Source organism: Chenopodium quinoa, unplaced genomic scaffold (assembly GCF_001683475.1).
Source record: "Chenopodium quinoa cultivar QQ74 unplaced genomic scaffold, ASM168347v1, whole genome shotgun sequence".
Classification (NCBI taxonomy): Eukaryota; Viridiplantae; Streptophyta; class Magnoliopsida; order Caryophyllales; family Amaranthaceae; genus Chenopodium; species Chenopodium quinoa.
Window position 1 is genome coordinate 653,525 of NW_018744284.1, and position 21,357 is coordinate 674,881.

The 21,357-nt window shown below is 38.3% G+C and overlaps 2 protein-coding genes across 2 annotated transcripts; one reads left to right on the forward strand and one right to left on the reverse strand.

Moving 5' to 3' along the window:
* Positions 1 to 966: 966 nt before the first annotated feature.
* LOC110695010 (protein FAR-RED IMPAIRED RESPONSE 1-like) lies at positions 967 to 2,119 on the forward strand. The gene is made up of 2 exons (XM_021872204.1): positions 967 to 1,856; positions 1,996 to 2,119. Exons 1-2 carry the CDS (start codon positions 967 to 969, stop codon positions 2,117 to 2,119), a joined length of 1,014 nt encoding a protein of 337 aa, XP_021727896.1.
* Positions 2,120 to 19,883: 17,764 nt separating this feature from the next.
* LOC110695011 (FACT complex subunit POB3-like) lies at positions 19,884 to 20,369 on the reverse strand. The gene has a single exon (XM_021872205.1). It carries the CDS (start codon positions 20,367 to 20,369, stop codon positions 19,884 to 19,886), a length of 486 nt encoding a protein of 161 aa, XP_021727897.1.
* Positions 20,370 to 21,357: the final 988 nt, after the last annotated feature.

Below are 21,357 nucleotides of genomic sequence, written 5' to 3' on the forward strand. Positions count from 1 at the left end.
GCCGAATTGTACAAGCCCAGTTGAAAAAAACACGGACATCTTCGAATTGCGAGGTATTTTTCTGATCTATTTTATCGTCGCTTGTTGCAGTCTTCAGTTTTGTTCTGTAGTTGTCATGCACCCACAATTCATGTAATTGAATTCATAAATTCGACCGAAGTCGGAATAAATTTGAAAGCAATTGGATTTTAAAGACCTTTTTGTCTGTTAAAATGGGGTTGAGGTTGCCGGAAATGGCCGGCAAATTTTGTTTAAAATGAAATTTCTTACTTTTTGAGAACAACGTGTTGTCTTCGTATGTTTTTATTAAAAATTCCCTGTGTTGATTTGTTAGTTTATGTGAAGATTGGTTGTGTTGGTTGTTCAACTGGTTGGTTGATTTGTGTCGATTGGATGTATTTCTGTGATGGATTGAATGTGTGTTGTGAAAATGTGTTTGGTTGATTTGTGTTGAATTTAATATTATAATTATGTTGGCGTTCTGGATTAATTTGTATCGTAGTAATTATGTTGGTGTTCGTTATTTGAAGGGTGAATTGTTGTTGTTGGAGAAGATCTTGCTATTATGGAAATTGAAACAGAAAGCGTTATAATGTTCAGTGAGGTTGGTGTTGGTGATTGTGGCAGTGGAGTTAAGTTTCGGAGTAAAGTCCATATGGAGGAGGATATAGAAGACGTAGATGATGCAGGTAGTTGTGCACATGACATGGATGTTAGGTATTTATCCCCACCGGAAACAATTCATACGACTCACACTGTGGTTGGTAGCAACAAAATAGTTGTAGTTGTTGAGGAGCCTAAGGAAGGGATGATTTTCCAGTGTTGGCAACAAGTTGAAGCCTACTATAAGGACTATGCTGAGCAGATGGGGTTTGGAGTGACAAGGGCTCAAGGTGTAAATTCTAAGACGGGGGACAAAAAAAAATCAAAGTCACGTGGAAGTGTGAGTATTGGGGAAAACCCGACATGAGGGCTAGGAGGGAAGCGAAGAAGAGGGCAAAGGCAATGAGTCATGGAGGTTCAGGTGGTTTAGTTGATGGGGTGGTATGTGAGGATGAATTAAGTGGTATGAAGAGGACTTCGAAAAAGTGCGAATGTCAGGCCCGTGTTTATGCTAAAGTTAACGAAGATGGCTTGTGGGAGTTGAAGAGCATGGAACTAAAGCATAATCACGCGATTGATCCGGCAAATTATAAGCTTGTTAAGGAGTACCGCATGAGGAAAATGACCTGCAAAGCGAAGAAGACGCTGAAAGATTTGTACGAGCAAGGTGTACCAATTTCTCAAATACATGGTTTCATGGCGATCGAACGGAAGGGTAACATGGATTTGACGTTAAAAGATTTACAACATGAGGTGTACAAGGCTAGGCGGTTGAACATGGTTGGAGGGGACTCGGTGGCAATGATGGAGTACTTTGACAAAATGCAAACCGGGAAACAAAATTTTTTCCATGCTCAACGTTTGGATAAAGAAGGGAGGCTTAAGGATGTGTTGTGGGTGGATGTAAGAAGTAGGGTAGCTTATGAGGACTTTGGTGATGCGATTTGCTACGACGCAACATACCTAACGAATGAGTACGAGCTCCCGTTTACGAACTTTGTTGGTGTGAACCACCATGGGCAATCCTTGTTGTTGGGATGTGCTCTTGTTTCACATGAAGACTGCGATACGTTTGCGTGGATATTTCGACAGTGGTTAGCTTGCATGAACAATCGAGCTCCTAAAGCCATATTGACCGACCAAGCGGCAGCTATGCGGAGGCCCCTTGCTGAAGTGATGCCAAACACGGTGCATCGTTGGTGCATATGGCATATCATGAGCAAGATCCATGAGAAACTTGGCAAGTGTGCACGGTATGTTGTGAAATTCCCTCCTTCTGGCTTTATAATTTCCAAGGTCTTGATATTAGTTTCAAAGGCGTAATAATCTGATTCCCATAATAAAGACAAGCTAACCTGTTGTTGTTGGTCTGCTGTTATCATTTTTGTCTAGTTACCAAGAGTTCGTCAACCCCCTTAAAGAGCTGGTATATGAGAGCTTTGACCCTGAGGAGTTCCAAACCCGATGGGCAGAGTTTATTGTTGAGTATAAGTGGGAGGACAATGAATGGCTATAGAGCCTACACAAAGACAGTCATATGTGGGTGCCTGCATACATGAAGGAGTTTTTTTGGGCTGGTATGAAGACCACACAAAAGGTGGAGAGCATCAATCGGTTTTTTGACGGCTATGTGAACCGCAAAACAAAACTCCATGAGTTTCCTCAAAAGTATTGCATGGCCTTGGATCAACGCGTTCGAGATGAACTGAGTGCAGATGCGCATTGCTTGAAGTATCTTAGGAGGTTGGTTAGTGGATTCAAATTCGAAAAAATATTCCAAAAGTTATACATGGGCAACAAGTTTCAAGAAGTTAAAAAGGAGTGTACGAGAATGATGTATTGCAACGTCTGAGGAAAGAAGGTTTTGTCTGAAAAGCTTATTCAGTATTCGGTAGTCGATCGTGTATGGATAGTACCTCGCGGTGCGAGTGAGGATGTCATTACAAACAGGCGAAGATCTTACAATGTTACTTTCTATCCAATGACAAAGGAGGTGTAGTGTGACTGTAGGAAGTTTGAGACAAGTGGCATACTTTGCAAAACACTGTATTAGGATATTGGATGAAAACTTGGTTGAAGATCTACCAGAGAAGTACGTTGTAGACCGTTGGAGGAAGGACATACCTCGGAAGCACACTAGGGTGAAGGTGGCCTACCATGATCCAGGGGACACGGTCAATGTGAAAAGATTCAACAAAATGATGCAAAAACTCGAGCCCTTGTGTGAAACCGCTACTATGGTGGACGATCAAACAGTCCATATGGTAATTGAAACACTGTCGAAGCTTCAATCAGCTGTCAATGAGCGTAGGGACAAGAAGAGCAAGGAAATTGTTGCTGTAGTCAGTACACTGACATCAGCCAGTGAAGGAAAAACGTTTTCCTCGGTTAGGAATCCTGCTCCTACTGCTACTGTCGTAGACTCCTGTTCAGCTTCCATGGACCTTTTTATCAAGGACCCTATAATTAAGAAATGGAAAAGGGGCAGGCCTAAGGGTTCAAGGCACAAGACTTTAGCTGAAACCAGCTACAAGAAAACCAAGAATAAGAAGCCTAGCCCGGTTAAGATTTATGCTTTCTTCAATACTTAAAGAATCTGACTGCTCAACCTGTTATTATTTTCTGACTGCTATTATATCTCTATCTAAATCATACAAGAGAAAGTAGGAAATGTTGTTGAAGAGGATGCAGCAAACTATGTTCAGGAGGAGGATGGAAATGGTGCTGAGGAGGAGGATGGAGCAAATGGTGTTGAGGACGAGGATGCAGGAAATGGTGTTGAGCAAGATGCAGGTGTTGAGGAGGAGGAAATGGTGTTGCAGGATCTTGTGTTTAGGAGGATGCAGGTAAAGGCCGGATTGACAGGAAATGGTGTTGTGTAGGATGTAAGTGTGTCGAAGGAGGAAATGGTGTTGCAGGATCCTGTGTTTCGAAGGAGGCAAGAAAAGGCAGGAATGGCAGGAAATGTTGTGGAGCAGGATGCAGGTGTTGAGGAGGAAATGGTGTTGTAGGATCTGGTGTTTAGGAAGACAACAAAGGGAAAGGGGAAGGCAAATACGTCTTCTCGGAAGCTACATGTAAGTATGAATACTAAATTCATGTGATTTTATTGCAGTGATTATTTCACATTTAACCCATCACACCTCTCACAGGTGAAGCAGAAACGTCTTGATGAACTAATGGCCATATCGTGACAATTTGAGTTAGCTAAAGTAACTATCATTTACTTGATTATTTGTGTGGTTGGCGATTTCATATTAGTTGCGTCTTTAAATTAATATAGGATGATCAAGAAAATATAGCTTGAGCATATCTAGGCTGCTCGTTGTTTGTTTGAGCATATGAAGACAGATTACGGGGGCATATTATTTCCAACGGTTTATAAAACTGTTAAGCATTTAAAACATGTAATTAAACTCATCACATTTGTGTTTGAGATCATTTTCAAGGCGAAAAATATATATACACACAAAGGTCCAAGGTCTTGTAATCCTTTTCAAGATACAGACAACTGTTCAAGGTATTGAGATGAATTTCAAAAAACGATAATTTTTAAAAGATGATGCTTTGAGTATGTCTGATTTTCATGTGTTAACATGTAAACAGAAAAGCAGTAAAAACAGAAGCAAAATAATCATAACATAGTACGCCTCAAAATTGAGGATACTATCGAGTGCAGAGAACACAAACTGATTAAGTTCAAACAGCACAAACCATATGCCTACAAAGACAATAGAATGTAAATGACAATGTTCAAATTGTTTGTCAGGCCCCACATCACAGTCGTCGCGCTGTTTTCCTAGTCCCTGGAATGGCATCTCCCAGACAGTATTTCAATTCGTTCACTTCACACTGCACGTCGTCCAAGAACAGATTTGACCGAGCAATAGGAATCTTCCGCTATAAGAATAGAACAGAACAAACACTTTAGCCAACCATTCTAGAGATCTTCACACAAAACACAGATATATACACCACCTACCACACTGAACCTCGTGGTGAATCTTTTGGAAAAGAACTTAATACACGCCAGCATAAGAACACCGCAGTATGAGCTGCATATTAGAGGACAACAATCAACATGAAAGCTGAAGATACGTTCTCCTGACCTTAAAGGTAGGAAGATAGTCATTGACACAATAAACAAAACCAGGGAACACAAGTTCTTACTTATCCTTTGGGTCTAAAATCTCAACAGTGCATTTGGTCCAAGACTGTAGGTGACCAACCTTCCATGCTGGGTTATAGAGTTGGAAAAGGACGTCCAAGCCACTAAGCTGTAGTTTGATAAACACATTACACATTACTAAACGGTCCCAATAAATACCATGTTTGTTTAGAATGAAAGTCATCATTAGTACTAGAAGATCAATCTCCCTAGCATGTGTGTCGAACGACGCAGGGTACATGGAATCTATCAGCCACAACTGTTGAGCCTTCATGTGTAAAGCTAAGCACCACCAGTGCGAATCTCCAGGGGAATCCTGAGGAACTTCGAGGACTCGGACAAAAACCTATTTAAATGTCAATGTCAATGCCGTAAGCACAATTTAGCGCATATGCATGGAAAACACATTTAAACTTGCGCTATATTATTGGACTATGTGAGTAAGTTGCTGACTGCTCGAATATCCGACAGGTTAGAGCTGATGAGAGATTTGGAATACTTCCTACAAATATTCTCTTCTTTGCCTTCGTTCAACAACAGTCGATTCTACGATCCAGACAACAAAAACAAGAAGCATGATGATCATCAAATGTGAACGTAAATATGTCACCCCAATGGTGAAATGAACCCCGAACCACTTACCGAAAAGCTTGGGTCAAGTAAAAAACGCTTGCTTCTGTTCAGAAAATCTTTGGTGGCCCATTGCTTGGTGTATAACATACTGGCCATTCTAACGTAGTCAGTGGAAACCCGAGATTTATTGTGCACCACTTCATAGAAATCCCTCTGGCTGGCTTCCATGTGATCACACTTTATCATCACCATACCACGGCTATGTGGTGAACCATCATCATAACACTAAGTATACACATAATAATATTAGAATTTACAATTAATACAAAAACTTTGCAAAAGGCATGCACAATAAACAGACTTTTCGCACTCAAATACACTTTTTTGAATTACCTAAGTGGATCCTTCAGGTCCTTCCACTGCTTAACAAACTGTAGCAGATGTGTCTCCAACGCTGTATGGCGACGGGTGTTTGACACATTGGTGAACATGGATGACAAGGCCACCTCGGTAGGTTTCACCACCCTCCCATCAGCAGACTCATCTTCCTCATCAGATGAAGATGACCTTTCCAATCTGCACCGAGCATCAACCAAGACAGTCGTTCCCCTCGTCCCAAGCGAGCATACAACAGTTTCAGGTCCAGGCTCCACGTTCACATCTTCCTCTTCATGATCATAAAAACAGACATTTAACTCTGAGAGAAGACCGCTGTCAGCCCCAGTCACCTTGGATTCATCCCCTAACACGTTGGCCACAGCCCCAGCCCGTGCAACTAGTGCATCCACCGATAAATTTCAAACCAAACGGTCCAGGTCCTCGTCACCGGAAACAGCATGGGTGTGTTGGTCTTCCCTACCAACTACGTTTGCACCTTTTTCCAGTTGTGTCTTCGCAAACAAACAACTGGCCAAACCTTGTTCTTCATGCGCAACACCATCCTTCTTCGTTCGCCTATCCCTCTCGATTGCCTACCCCCTACTCGCCCTCAAGGCATTAGCTACGTCAACACACTGCGACATCAGCTTATGCATTTCTTTCATAACGTCAGCTAATTTATGATCTATCAGAGCCACCACGGCGGGAGTTATTTTATCCAACACCTTCAAGAAAGCTTGATCACAAACTATTAACAGCTGTCATAGCACATGTCACTTATTTTTATACATTACAGAGCTACGTATGAAAATATCGTTGAATTGGATTATACCTGCTGCATAATATTCTCTGCGTCTACCTCCCGCGTAGTCCGTTGCCCCTCTATGCTTTCCACCCTTCGCTTTTGACCCTCCCGAGGACTCAACGGATGCGGCTCCCCATACGCTACATCCAGCGACTGAAATTGAAGCAAACACAATAGGTTCAGCAGGCGAGGACTCAACGGATGCTGCTCCCCATACACTACATCCAGCGACTGAAATTGAAGCAAACACAAGAGGTTCAGCAGGGATGTATTCCCATCAAAAGTAAGTCAAACTGATACTAACCCGCAATTTCCCGAAATTTCCAGATTGTTTTTTGTCATCGCCAACCGCCTCATTGATCTTTTCTTGGCACCATGCCTCCAGTCTTGGTCTCACACCCCACCTCATTGGTACGCGATTGAGGTGATCTAGATAAAAAATCTACAAAGAAGGAGACATTAGAAAATTAGATAACATTAATAAAAAAATCCTTTGATGTAGTGCGGCAATACCAACAATTTACTCACCAACAAAAAAAAGGATACAACCCCCACAACCTGCTACATATCCATCACGAGCAAATTTCCTTTGGAAACTCCTCGTTGATGCAACCATCCACTTAAATACATAAGTGCACCAGTCATACTCATTGGCTTCATCGTAAACCAACAACGACGGTACAAGCTTCACTCCAAGGTAGCTTGTGTTTGCCGTAGCACACAGTATGCAGCCAAGAGTCGCTATGAGAAAGGCTATCTTGAAATCAGCCTTCTCCTCATCCGACAACGGCAACACATTACCTTCCCCATCCTGTTTAATCAGTGCCTCCAAAGCAGATACTAATGAAATGTGTTCCTTCTTTCCAAACTTCTCCAAGATTCGGCTATGCTCTGCCTGCTTGTCCTCAGGAATCTTACACGGCAATTCCTGCGACCCCATGGGAATCCCAAGTACGTACTCAGCCTGCACATGACTCAAAGGAAGCACAGACTCATCTCCAAAAGTTATGGAACCATCAGCCATCACCCTTGTCAACAACCAGTACACAAACTTCCGGGGTACATAAGTCAGGGGAATACTTAATAACCCTCCAAAACCCATTTCTGTGACCACCTTCTTCCTAGAGTCATCAAACTTGTTCACTGCAGTTGCAAAAGCTTTCACACCATGCATATTTGGGGCCTACAACAATACATTCAAACAAGTCAAATGACCGATTAAATTCCTTTGAAGTTACTAAAAATTCTTCAATTCCTTTTGTAGGTAGCCTCAATTGTTAACACTTCGAACCACATTACAACCAAAACTACATAAAAACTACTTAAAAGATTAGTTGTTAGAGCATATAAGTATTAACATTAGCAGTTTGATTAACTCAATGAGGTTGCTGGGTTCCATGTTGGGGTGCAGACAGTGAGATGGACAACTATGAAGCTTGGGATGAGGTAGTTTCTGGTGCTTGGCCTGCTATTGGTTGCCCTGTTGCTGCAACTTTCTTTGGTCTTCCAGGCTGCCTCTTTTACTTATCAATAGGTGGGCTTGGACATTTATTCGCCCCAACCCCTAAGCGTTTTTGAACATCTTTTATTTCTTCCTTTAGAGTCTGTCCAAAAGCTACTAGAAGATCACCCGATTACACTTAATGAAATCAGTTTCCAATAACAAAACACTTCATAAACTACTATGAGATTTATGAACTTAATTAATTATAGTTCTTCACGAATTGTGGCTGCGCAAAAACACTATAATACAAAACACAATATATTAGGCAGCACAAAATATAATAAGGGTTTGACTCCCATCATCAAATACAAATGCTAAAACATCTTCATCAGGGTGGAGTCTTCAATCTCCTCGATGAAGTCAAAAAACAACCTCGAAAAACAAGACGTACACAAACATATCCAAATACTAAGAATAAAATATACTAATCACGAATTCATAAGCATAGCATAATTAAACATTCATTTCTCCCCCTTGTTGGCTCGCATTAAGGGAAAAGAAACTATGGAGCAAGAAGTTTTTTGATTCAAAATACAGAATGAAAACAGTAAGAATAATAACATGAACATAGTTTCAAAGCCTTGGAAATATGAACTACAGTCCTCGCTTCCTTTGCTGGTGACGAATATCATCCCTGGCCCGAGTCTGAAAACGTGTAAACGCATCAGCCATTATCTTGTTTTTCATCATCTCAGCTTGCCTTTTCTGTTCCTCCTCTCTGTACTTCTTCACCACACCATATTCTTCAACAGTGAGGATAGTGGGCTCGGTCACCAATGGCCTTAGAATGGGGCAAAGCTTGACCTTCCTCTCACAATTCATAATGACATTCGCAGCTTTCTCACGAGTATGCTCTGCCACATCATCGTGTAGAGGCAATATACTACCACAGGTAGTAAAGGTAAAGGAAGAAACGTGGTAAAGCTTATTGACCTTAGCGTTAACCATGGCTTACAGCTCATAGGTTTGGTCCAATTTGGTTTCAAGGTCTTCAATGGATGTCAGGGTGTCCCTACGAAGCTCGTCTAAGCCAAATTCAAGGTCTTCAAGACCCTTAGCGGGGACAGAAGAATCTGCAATGCCTTTCCCTTTGGAAAGAGAAGGAGGCAAAGAGGCAAGATCTTCACTGGATAGCTCGGAGCGAAGCTTCTAAGTCTTATCCGGAAGGCAGAGAATGCCTATTTTTGTGAGGGAATCAAGGTCAATTTTAGCAGAAGGCATATATTCAATTTCCTCAACATCTAGAGGAATTTTAAAATAGTTGAAAACAAGAGGAAGCAAATTAGCATAGGGAAGAAGCGAAATACGAGAGGATTTGTCGCAATGGGCCATGTAATTAAGAATGATAAAGGGAAGGTCAAGAGCATAACGATTGAAGAATAGAAACATAATTTCAAGGGCTTGATCAGTGATTAACTCTCGTGAGTGAGTTCGCGGAATTATGGAGCGTACAAGAATTGTAAAAATGACTTTTGGTTCCAACTTAAGCGAAGAGTGAGTTAGTTGGCGAGAGAAAGAGGAACGGTCAGGAAGAAAGAATTGTTCCTTAGCCTTAGAGACACATTCGGCTCTAGGTGGGTATGAGTCCCGGGTAAATCCTGAGGACATCCCAAAATTTGGGCTAACACAGAGGTAGATAGAGAAATCTCACGGCCCTTAACCTGCGACTTCAATAAAACGTCTCCACGGTCTCGTTTCACAGTCATGTTGATATAGAAAAGACGAGTCAGGCGAGGATATGAAAAATCAACTACATTGGTAATGTTGTACAGATTAGAAGAAAGAAAACGAGACAAGCATTCTTAATCAGAGGAATTAATGAAATCGACATCAATTAATTCGGAGTAGCAGAATTTTCGAGAATGGAAACCATCTTTCCATTTTCCATGGGTGGTGTTATTAATAAACCACGAAGACGGAATAGATGAATTTACCTCTTGCGACACCGTAGCAGCCGCCGTAGTAGGAGGTGGAGAAGAGGATTTTTAGGAGTCTGATTGCGAGGGTTCCGAATACGGAACGCTACCCGTAGCCTTCTTTAGTGATTTAGAGGACAAGGGTTTGGAAGCTATGAACTTTCGTTTGGGTGCCATGGTTGAGGAACGACAAAGCCTTGAGATGGAGATTAAAGTAAAATGTGAGATGATATAACAAGAGAGAAAGAGAGAGGGTCAAATCCCTATAAGGTTGAGGAGGAGTGTGAAGTTGGAAGGGTGGAGTGAAAAGGGTTGATTTGACATTTCAATGGGAGTACTAATGACAAGAAATGCATGAATTGCAGTTAAGAGGGAAAATTGGGAATCGAGGAGGAGGTAAATGTGGCAAATATATTATCAAAAGATATTTTCCAAAGCTTTGACTAGTTATAAATATTTCAGATAATGGTGAATAGTTCACAACTTGAATATTGTGGTGTTTTCCAAAATTGTTCACAACGCTAAGACTGTGACATGAGGGTCAAGGTCTTGAGAAGTTCTTGCGGTTTACTAGGGGTTCAAAAGCATCGTCCAATTTTCAACAGAAATATTCAGCCTATCTGTAGATATTCCCCCTCAGCAAAGCAAACTATTTAGGTAAACTACCGATAAAGCCAATGAAAAAATAGACCATTGAGGTGTATTATTATTTTGAAAATGCAAACCTAAAACGTTGAAGAGTGTCAAATATATATTGACCGTGAAGTGTACCAATAATAATGTTTTATTAAAACAGTCCAAATATAAAATTAGCTAAATTTATACAACCTCATCTTTTTGCATAGGCTCAATACTAGCAAGTCTTTCACCCAAAGCCAGAGAAAAAACCCTAACGTAAAATGTTCTATTACCATCATAATAAACAAACATTATCTCACCATCAACCAAGTAATTTTTATTGAAAAAACTTTCCCACCCAATATCAAGACACATATTAGTTTTGGTATCTTCAATAACCTTCACAAGCTACATAGGCCATATACGACTATTAGGGCCTCGAAGAACTTCCACAGGACTACAAACTTCAGCCAATAAGGAAGTCCATTCCTCTGGAAGTACCTACAATATGATGAAAGTTATTTACACACAGGTTTAAAAAGTTTAATCATACATAATATATAAAACCAAACAATAACCTACCAACGTATGTCTACATCCATCTGCAAACACAACAACATGACATGGCATGTTACTGTACATCTCTACGTTTATGAAATGATGATTGATATGTTATGGTTAGGAAGAATCTGTATATATATATACAATCAAAGCCCGATAACAATAACCATATACTATGTAGTTGAAGTGTTTTAATTATGTGTACACATGTTTGACCTAATTTCAAAGGAAAAGTATGAATAGAATTGAAGTTTCATAGTACTTACCAATCTATTTTGACTAAAACAGTTGAGTTCTAAATTAATCTCCAATACAGTCTGAATTAAATAAATCTATTTTATGTTAAATGACAATTGACAACAATGCCTGACTAAATGTAATAGTCAATATCAGTTACAATTTATAGTCAAGTCTTTTATTCAATATAACTTATCTTACCAATAATTGAAATCATAACTTTAAACCTATATTGAAAATGAAAATAAGGTATGAACTCCCTAAAAAAGAAGAGGACCAAAATCAACCTAAAAACTTTAAACTGAATATCTGATGAAGATTGGAACAAAAAATTGGGAGTAAATAAAAAAAAGGAACTAAACATTTCATGAGTATTGGAACCAAGAATTGGCAGTAAACAGTTATGTAAAATGAATTTTGGAAATAATTTTCCGATTAAGATGGTATTTATCAACCCTGTTTCATGCGTCCATACTGCCACATACATGCATATGTACGCATTCCCTATTGCCAAATCAGAATATAGGTTTCAATTGAGACAACTTCAGTTTGGTTTAAATTATTATTAACTTATATATTACGTTCGAATAACAACGATTACATATTAACTTATATATTACGTAGAATATGTAACAAAAATAAATATCGACTTCTAATTAACTTTGTACATTTTATTATCCGACTGAAAATAGTTTATAGTGCCATCTATTTATAAACCTCATAAACGCAAATTTATAACCACGAATATATATACAAGGTGAATTCTATAATTCTTGTAAGCTCCATCGAAGATTAATATTCCGTCACAATTGCATTGCACTACCAACATTGTAAGAGATATTTGAAACTATGACTGTTGTAAAAGCCTAAAAGGACGTCCATGGTAATGGCGATAATTTTTTTGACAATGGCAATGCAATGACAACTTTCATCTGGTTGAAAATGACTTAATTTATAGTGGATCAGATATTGTTGACAAAGACACATTGTCGGAAATATAGAAAAAGAAGTCCTTCGTCTGCCAAAAAATTTCCTACGACAATGATAATCATGGCACTTCAGTGAGTAGAGTACCGTCATTAAATTACCGACGTGTGTAACATACTTATTCTCGTTAAATTGATTAAATAAACAAGTGATCAAGTTTCATCAAATTAATTACATCTTAATCACATCTTATTTTGTGCAATTGCCTACGTACGGTGCCGGGGCTAAAATAGTTGTATATTTATGGGGCCCTGTTCAGCTATTTACCAAAACTCCTTTTAATCAACTCGAAATTTTGTACCACCCTGCCTTTAGTGGTATCATAGTTGTCTTAGTGTGTCATTGTGTGAAAACCTTACCACGCTTACTTCAGTGGTTCCAAACATACAACTAATGTACCACCCTGTTTAATTCCGTAGGTTCGTTTCTAAAGTGGGAAAAAATTCTCCGAAAAACATTTTCAAAGTACAAACACCAGAATACATTTTTTACCCACTAGGTCAAGTATGATAAACAAATAATTCACTCCCTCCCCCCTCCACTTATTTCTTAAGCGTAGACAAAATTGAAAGGGTAACACCATGTTTCGAGAGTGGTACAAAATGGGGCCATTTTATATTACCGTAACACAGTGGTACATTTAAAATCCCCCCTAAATGTATAGGTAAACATAAAGTTGTTAGGTAAACATAATGTTTTAGGTAAATCACCCAGATGTATAGGTAAACTTAAGGTTTTAGGTAATCATAATGGTATAGGACAAATATGGAGATTAATTGTAAACGCTTATTTTAGCTAATCATAATGTTTTGGTAGAAACCAATTGTGATTTGTATTGTAATGCACGTAGTTTACTACTAATAATAATCTGGTCCTATGAGGTCACACATACGAGTAGAGTATATGTGAGGAGTTGCAATGTTTATTGTAAATATGAAGTCACATAAATGAGAAATTATACAGTGAAGAGGGAGAAAGAAAGGAGAAAGTCGGTTTAAGTAGTAAAAGAAGGTGACGGTTGTGAAGTGAAAAGGTTTGATTTGACAATTCAATGGGTTGAGTAAAAGAGTAATAATTAGAAATGCACGCATAGCAGTAATGAGGGAAACCGGGAAACGAGGAAGGATTACGGTTTTGTTTTATAGCATTTCCAGTTCTCATCAGACTCTTTTTTTTTTAAATAAACCCTTGTCTTTTCAGTTCTCTGTTTTCTCTGTCTTTTTTTCTAAAGCACCTTAATTCTAGTTAATCCAAATTGTTAGACATCTTTTCCAGTTATTCATCGAAGCCATGGCAAACAACAGGGAAGTTGGTGAGTTGGAAGCACATGTTGAAATGGTGTACACTGAATTGGCTGAAATTGGGGCGCAGTGGAAGGTCAAGAGAGAAGCATATGATACAGTTACAGATGCATATACGGCAAAGGTACAAGAAATGGAGGTCTTGACGGTCCAGTTGCACCGACTACGACACTAGCGCTTTGCAGAGCTTGCCCGGGAAATTGACGAACTCCTTAGTAATCGTTCGGGAGGAAATGGCGGAGACGGTGCAGCGCTTCAATAGAGGGAGGACGTTGTTAGAGGAGGTCATTTAGAACAGAGGGATGAAGGTGGTGCTGGAGGAGGTCCTGGAGAATGGAATGAGGTTGGTGGTGGTCATGATCCTTTGGAATGCGTAATTAAATATAAGAATCACCACATAAATGCCCTGGTATTGCGTTTAACTTGCGTATGTGTGTTTGTCTCTTCATTCGTGGAATAATAATATGTGTGTGACTAATATAGTGCTTGTACTGTTTTCCTTGTGCGTAGCCTCTTCCTAGAAGTTGGAAGTCTTTTGCGGGTGGTTTTTCGGCTCCTGTTCGTGTTCGACGTGGACCGGATGGGCCATCGTGGAGTGTGGAAATGCTGGGTTCTAAACTTAGTGACTATCGTGGTCTGTTCTTGTATTCTGGTTGGGAGAACTTTGTGGCGGACAATGATGTTGAGCATGGTGATACTCTTAGTGTCCGTTATGTTGGTCAGGGGGTTTTCCAAACTACTGTGTTACCAGATTTTGATGATGGTGATGATGGTAATTAAGATATCATTTGTGTTATGAAACCTTGTGTCGTTTATGTCTGAAGTAGCTGTTGAATTTCTGATAACAATGCTTTAACTGTATCATTTTGGTATTGTGCTGAACAGAAACAATTTGGTATTGTTCGCTTAATTATGCAGTATCTTTTGGACAGTTTCTGCGTATTGAATAACAGTGTTGGGATTTTCAACATTATTCTACTGTTAATTATGCAGTGTCTTAAATATACTGCATTTGATTTGTTTTCTTTAGTACGCGGCTATTACTAGAGTGCTAGGCAAATAAAGCTTATGCCGGGTAACTTACGGTGTACATTTTCATCTTATGCCGGGTGAGAGAGAACAAATGTTTTATATTCAACATAGGGTCTGTATATATATTCCTTAGCATTTGCACATTGTATATACTTAGAGGAATCATAATCCACCAGTTTGAAAAAGAAAGTTCATTAACACAGATTATATGTACACAGGACCAGTGAGTTGACCAATTATTATTTCATAAAATACGCATATTTCCCTGACGCATTTACAAGTCCTACAAGTTACTGTGCTTTCCGCATCCGCGTCATAGTGAAGCTCCCATTGGTTTAAGTTCTTCTCGTGCTCTAGTTTATGTTTGCAGAATATCTTTGGCTTTGGCAAATAATGTAAAATCATATGATTGCGCATCACATTATATTTCGCCATATCACGTAACTTCCTTCTACACTGGACTATCCCCACGGATCTGATGCTGTTGATAGTCTTCTTCAAAAGCTTAACACCCCGTTCTTCTTCTCCGGTGTATATGTATATCAGGCTTAGTACATATGCTGTCGTCGAATTGTGCAACTCATTTGCTCTTGCCAACATCGTCAATCCTTCGTCCAACACCATGGTGTTGAAGTATTGTCGCTACATTAAAGAGAAATAATAAAATAATGACTACAAGTCTGCAGCATAAATTCTAACAATTACAATTCGAAAACTACCACTGCAGTTGTGGTGATGCATATTATTTAGAAAATGGATGATAAAATTACACCACTTTAGTATTGGTGTTACATTTGATTTATAAAACTGCCATTTTGGAAAACAAAACTATTTCACATAGTGAGTAACATATATGTACTGATAAACTTCCCAATAATTGAGAAAGGAGACGTACAAATCCAAACTCAAGAAGAGTTTCAGGATGTTCATTCTCCACGCACCTGACGAAGAACTTCTCCGATGCTTCTTGGTCTGGCGTCAACTCTCGTGCTTTAACCCAAGGGAGGTGAATTTGTTGAATGACCCCCTTTTCTTCGGATATTCGTCGCAGGGTTTTACAACTGTTATCAAGTGATACGGCAGAAATTAGATTATTACATTCTCTGTGTATATGATGAGAACAGAGTACATGTTGCAAGTACAAGCCTACCTTAATTTGCACCGAAATAGATCAGCAGGAGATGACTTAGCAACGCAACTTAGAATGGTCGCCAACACTTCTGGCGGAAGGATGTCAACCATAGAGGTTGTAGCGGTATTCGCTTCTACATCCAATTTTTTTTTTTTTAGATTGGCAGATCCGAGATCGCTTTGTTCGTACATACGGAAGTGAATTTTTTCCGAAAACTGTTTCACATATAAATAGATTTATCAGTGACGGTTCACCTTCATGCTTGGGATTGGATGTAGTGGACTTGGGAGTTGTGATGATGATGGTTGAAAATTAAAATAGTGGGGGATATTTATAATTTATGGTACATATCTAAGCCGTAAATGTATTAATATATCTATCACGAAAATTTAATTCTTTTTCCCAGTGGGAAAAATAATGTCAGTCTTTGGGAATTAGTAGGTAAAATTTTTTTTGAGGGATTTATCAATAACTATATACTAAAAGACACACCAGCAATGACACGTGTCGATTTCTGGTGTGTTCTTAGTATATTTTTTTAATAATTAATTACTAAATTTTATTTAAGGAAATTATTTTAGAAAAAAAAAGTTTGATTTTGTCAACTCTATAGATGAGCAATAATAATTACCATTTTTATGTTGACACTTAATTAATTACGGAATAATAAGGAAATATATAATTTTTTTCAAGAAGATGTATTTTTGGTGGAATAAATTTTAAGAATATGATCTTGATCAAATATTCCATGTTACTTCAATTTTGTTCAAGATATTAAACAATTTTTATATTTTATGCTATAAATAAATTAATTTGTCAAAAGTATTTAAAGTAACGTACCGTGCATGGCACGGGACCTAACCTAGTTGTTATATATAGTTATACATTGTTGATTGATAAGTATTATAATCATAAATTAGTCCAGAAATAAGTATGTGATAGGTGGATTTGGTATTTGCATTTTTAAATTGTAGCATCTAATACACAAATGAAATAAAAATTTGGCAAAAAAATCTGAGCATTCTTTTTTGTCTGTTTTAAACCAGGTCATAGATTATTTTAAGAATATAAGATTATTTTAAAAAATATGACCACTTTTGTAACATAAAATATTTACAAAACATAATATTATTTTGGTAAATGATTTGTTACCTTAACTAATAGTTTTTTTAAAGGAAAAAAGTCAAAATAACACGGCAGGAGATGACACGTGCCATTGCTTGTGTGTCTTTTAGTATATAGTTACTGATACAAATTCGTTTTGTGCTCGAAGCATTAACCCAAAGAAATCAAATGATTCTGGTCATACATTCGAGTAACTAAACGTATTACAATTAGTTAACTATATTTCTTGTCACCCGAAATGTCCATCAAAATCGTTTTTTCTAAACTCTGATCATATGGCAATGAACAGCTACAAAAAGGAAATGGATTGTTAATAACCAGGGTGGAAAATTGCCACCAACGTAGGATAACGTTTACATCACCCACCTACCCAACATACTAATAAATAATTTCTAGTGAAGTTACTAATTAATAAGTAGTACACTAGAAACTTAGTGATTTGTAATTTAGGACTTTGGATATTTACGATCACCGTAGAGCATTGTTGAAAACCTTCGACGACAATGAGCGGGTTCATTCAACACCTACATGTACTAACAGTATAGTTTTCTAAGTGACTAAATCTTAGTCATTCAATTTTGACTTATAATCGAAGAAGGTTGTTAAACTTTTTTGCCAATCAAACGTGTCAAGATTATGGTACGCCTTGTTATGTGATCCAGGGTACCACTAAGACAACAGCTGTACCCCCATAATTAAAATACAATTGAAAATCCTAAATGAACAATTGTAAAAGAAAGTAAATTACAAACAACCAAGGTGGTACAAATACTAGAGTCGTAAGAGAACGTTTACATCACCTAACTAGTGTGGTACAAGTACTAGGGTGGTACAGATATGCGTCGCACACGAACGGTGAGTCGGCTTTACAGTAGATAATAAAATACGCTTATTTCCCTAAGGCATTTACAAGTCATACAGGTTATTTTACTTTCCGCATCCTTGTCATAAAGGCGATCCCATGGGTTTAAGTTCTTCTCGTGCTGTAATTTTTGTTTGTAGAATATGTTCGGCTTTGGATAATAATGTAAAATCATATGATTGCGCATCCAATTGTCACTCGCCAACTCACATAACCTATGTCTGCACTAGACTATCCCTGCAGATCCGATGCGGTTGATAGTCTTCTCCAAAAGGCTTACACCACTTTCTTCTTGTCCAGTGTATATGTATATGAGGCTTAGTACATAGTCTTCCATCGAATTGTGCAACTCAGTTGCTCTTACCAACGTCGTCACTCCTTCGTCGACCGCCATGTAGTTGAAGAATTGTCGCTACAGTAAAGAGACATGGTAAAACAGTTACAAGAAGTCTACAAACATAAACATAAATTCTGACGAAAAAAATTCCTAATAATAAAAAAAAGAAGACGTACAAATCCATACTCAAGCAGAGCTTTGGGATGTTCATTCTGCACACACTTTTTCCAGAACATATTCGCCTTATTTCAGCTTATACCTGACATCCGTGCTTTAACCTAAGGGAGGTGAATTTGTTGAACGACCCCCTTTTCTTCGGCTATTAGTCGCAGGGTTTTACAACTTTTATCAAGTTATACGGCAGAAATTAGATTACTACAGTCTATGTGTATAGGATGAGAAATAGAGAACATAACAGAGTACATTTTTCAAGTATAAGCGTACCTTAATTTGCACCGAAATAAATCAGCAGGAGATGACCTAGCAACGCAACTTAGAATGGTCGCCAACACATCTGGCGGAAGGATGTCAACCATAGAAGGTGAGAATTTTCTTTTCGCTTCTACATCCATTTTTAATTTTTTACAGAGGGAGATCGCTTTGTTCGAATATAAGGAAGTTAAGTTTTTTGCAAAAACTGTTTGACATATAAATAGACTTTCACGAGACAGTTTTCCTTCATGCATGGGGTCGGATGTAGTGGGTTGGGAGTTTTGATGATGATGGCGGTTCATTGAATTACTGGGGGATATTCAAATATCCGGCGAGAATTTATTGAAAACTGCCAATTAGAAGTTACCCATGCACATAATAATTAATGGTACATTTATTAACCGATAAACGTACCACTAATCCAAGATTTGTAGATGGACAGGGTAGGTTATTAATATATCTAACACATAATTCAAACGGAATAATTTGTCCTATGACAAAAGGAAAAATTCAATGACAAGATCGCAAATACTGAAAACGGGGAAATATTTTGCTCGAACCATTAACATAAAGAATCAAATGATTCTGATGATACATTACAGTGATTAAACTTATTACAATTAGTTTACTATATTTCAGTTAGAGTAATTAAACTAAATACATCAGATTGTTACATTTTTTGTAAATAAAATGTTTGCATCATGTAAGTAGTCTGCATGGGGAGTGGAAGTGATGGGTTGGGAGAAGTGATAATGATGATGATGAATAATAAATGTGAATGTTAAGCGCATATATTTAGGAATCCGGCGCGAATACTCTTAGAAATTGCTATTTCTCACTTACGCATACATATAATAATTAATGGTACATGTTTACGTTTTTAAATGTACCACTAAGATATGCTTAATCCTTGTGCGAAATTCTATTTGTATTGTAAGAGTAGAATTTGCAATGTTATAAAAGTATGGGACAATGAAAACTGAATAATGTCCTAATTCGGACACATAAACCTTTTTTTACTATTCATGTTGTAATCGCAACCCATTCCTGTAACTAGAGGTCTCTTCAGTGACATAATAATAATGGTGGTACCAATACCTGCGTCGTACAAGGCCGTTGACATCACCCGACTAGTTATTTGTAACTCGACGTAGGTTGTGACGCCATTTTACCAATTGAAACGAAAAATGTACCACTATCATAGACTTTAATGTTTTTAAAACATCACTGGGTATGAACACGGCCACACCAATTAAACTAACGTACCACGTTACAATACTAATTTAACTACGACAATCATAATAACACGAAACTAGTCATCCTCATCATCGCCCTCCTCATCGTCGTCGTCCTCATCATTTTCATCCTCATCCTCAAGAATGCCCTCCTGGTTCTGGTCTCCCATCTCCTCATCACCATTACCATCATGAGCACCACAAACAGCCACAACAGTACCCATGTCCTCCTCGAAAGTCCTCTCAACAGGTCGCTCATTCCCAACATTAGTGTCATTTCCGACAATTCCTGGCGATGGACGACAAGCAACAATTTCACTCTGAACGCGTGCAATACGCTGATCCAAAAGCTGGCTTAAACGGGCCCATAATACCCTCGCTTCTTCCAGCTTTGCCATATGTACTACTTTAACCTTTTCTGCTTCTTCCAGCTTAGCCGCATGTACTGCTTTAACCTGTTCTGCTTCTTCTACCACTTTCTTCCCCTGCCCAGCGAGTTCGGACATCTCTGAGTACAACTTGTCAAGTTGCCCTTCTAATTCAGTCACTTCCCAGTCACTCATGGTAGCATCTTTGACAACCAAAGACAATAGAAAGGGTCAAACCATGTCTAGAAAGCTGTGCATAACATGGGGTTTTTGCACTATCATAACTAATGTGGTACATATACTCTTCATTTGTAGTACCACTATCAATGGTGTAAAAATTGGGCTAAAAGATAAACCAAATCATGGTGTAAAAATTGGGCAAAAGGGACAAAATTGAAATGGTAATTCCAGGTTTCTAAAGTGGTATAAAGCAGCACCATTGTGATTAAAATAGTACAATTTCATGTACCATCCATAACAGTGCCGTTGTGTGACAGTGGTAGAAAAAACCCCAGCATAAATTGTAACAATCCATAAACACAAATAATTGGTCAAAGTTTTGGGCAAAAAGGAAAACACTACAATTCACATCAACTGGGTTTAATCCGAACTAAGAGGTACAAAAATCCCACACAGAAAAGTGGGAAAAAGGGGTAAGCAAATAATTCTCATCCTATTTCCCACCCCACCCGATTATTGTCGTAATAAAGCCGGAAACACTCACCCCATTAATGGCGACATGAGGAAAAAGAACACAAAAAGCAGGAAACAGTCACACCATTTATGGCGATATTAGGAAAAAAAAACACAAAACCATGAAAATACCTGACACAACGGAAAGATTAGGAAAAACGACACAAAAACAACGAAACATTGGAGATATAAACAAAACCATGAAAAGGTAAAATACCCCTAAAAACACGAAGTGCGAAAAATATAACAAGAATACAATGTTACAGAGTGGAGAGTGGAGATCCAAAGAAAAAACAGGGAACATAAGTAAAGAGTCCGACACCAGTACACGACGAATTAAATTGGAACATACCTTGTAGTAGAATTCAATTGGCGAATTTTTTTTTTTTTTTTTTTTTGAGGTTTCTAAGAAGGTTTTGAAGGGGAATGAACAGGTGTTTTACCGATAGGACGAAATATGGAAGTTACGTGAAGGCGGTGATGAACTATG

What these genes read in the sequence shown, in the direction of transcription:
- LOC110695010 (XM_021872204.1), top strand. Translation starts at nt 967, where the DNA reads ATGAGGGCTAGGAGGGAAGCGAAGAAGAGGGCAAAGGCAATGAGTCAT. An exon ending in AAACTTGGCAAGTGTGCACG is followed by an intron (nt 1,857 to 1,995) that starts GTATGTTGTGAA and finishes ATTTTTGTCTAG; the next exon opens with TTACCAAGAGTTCGTCAACC.
- LOC110695011 (XM_021872205.1), bottom strand. Translation starts at nt 20,369, where the DNA reads ATGAGTGACTGGGAAGTGACTGAATTAGAAGGGCAACTTGACAAGTTG.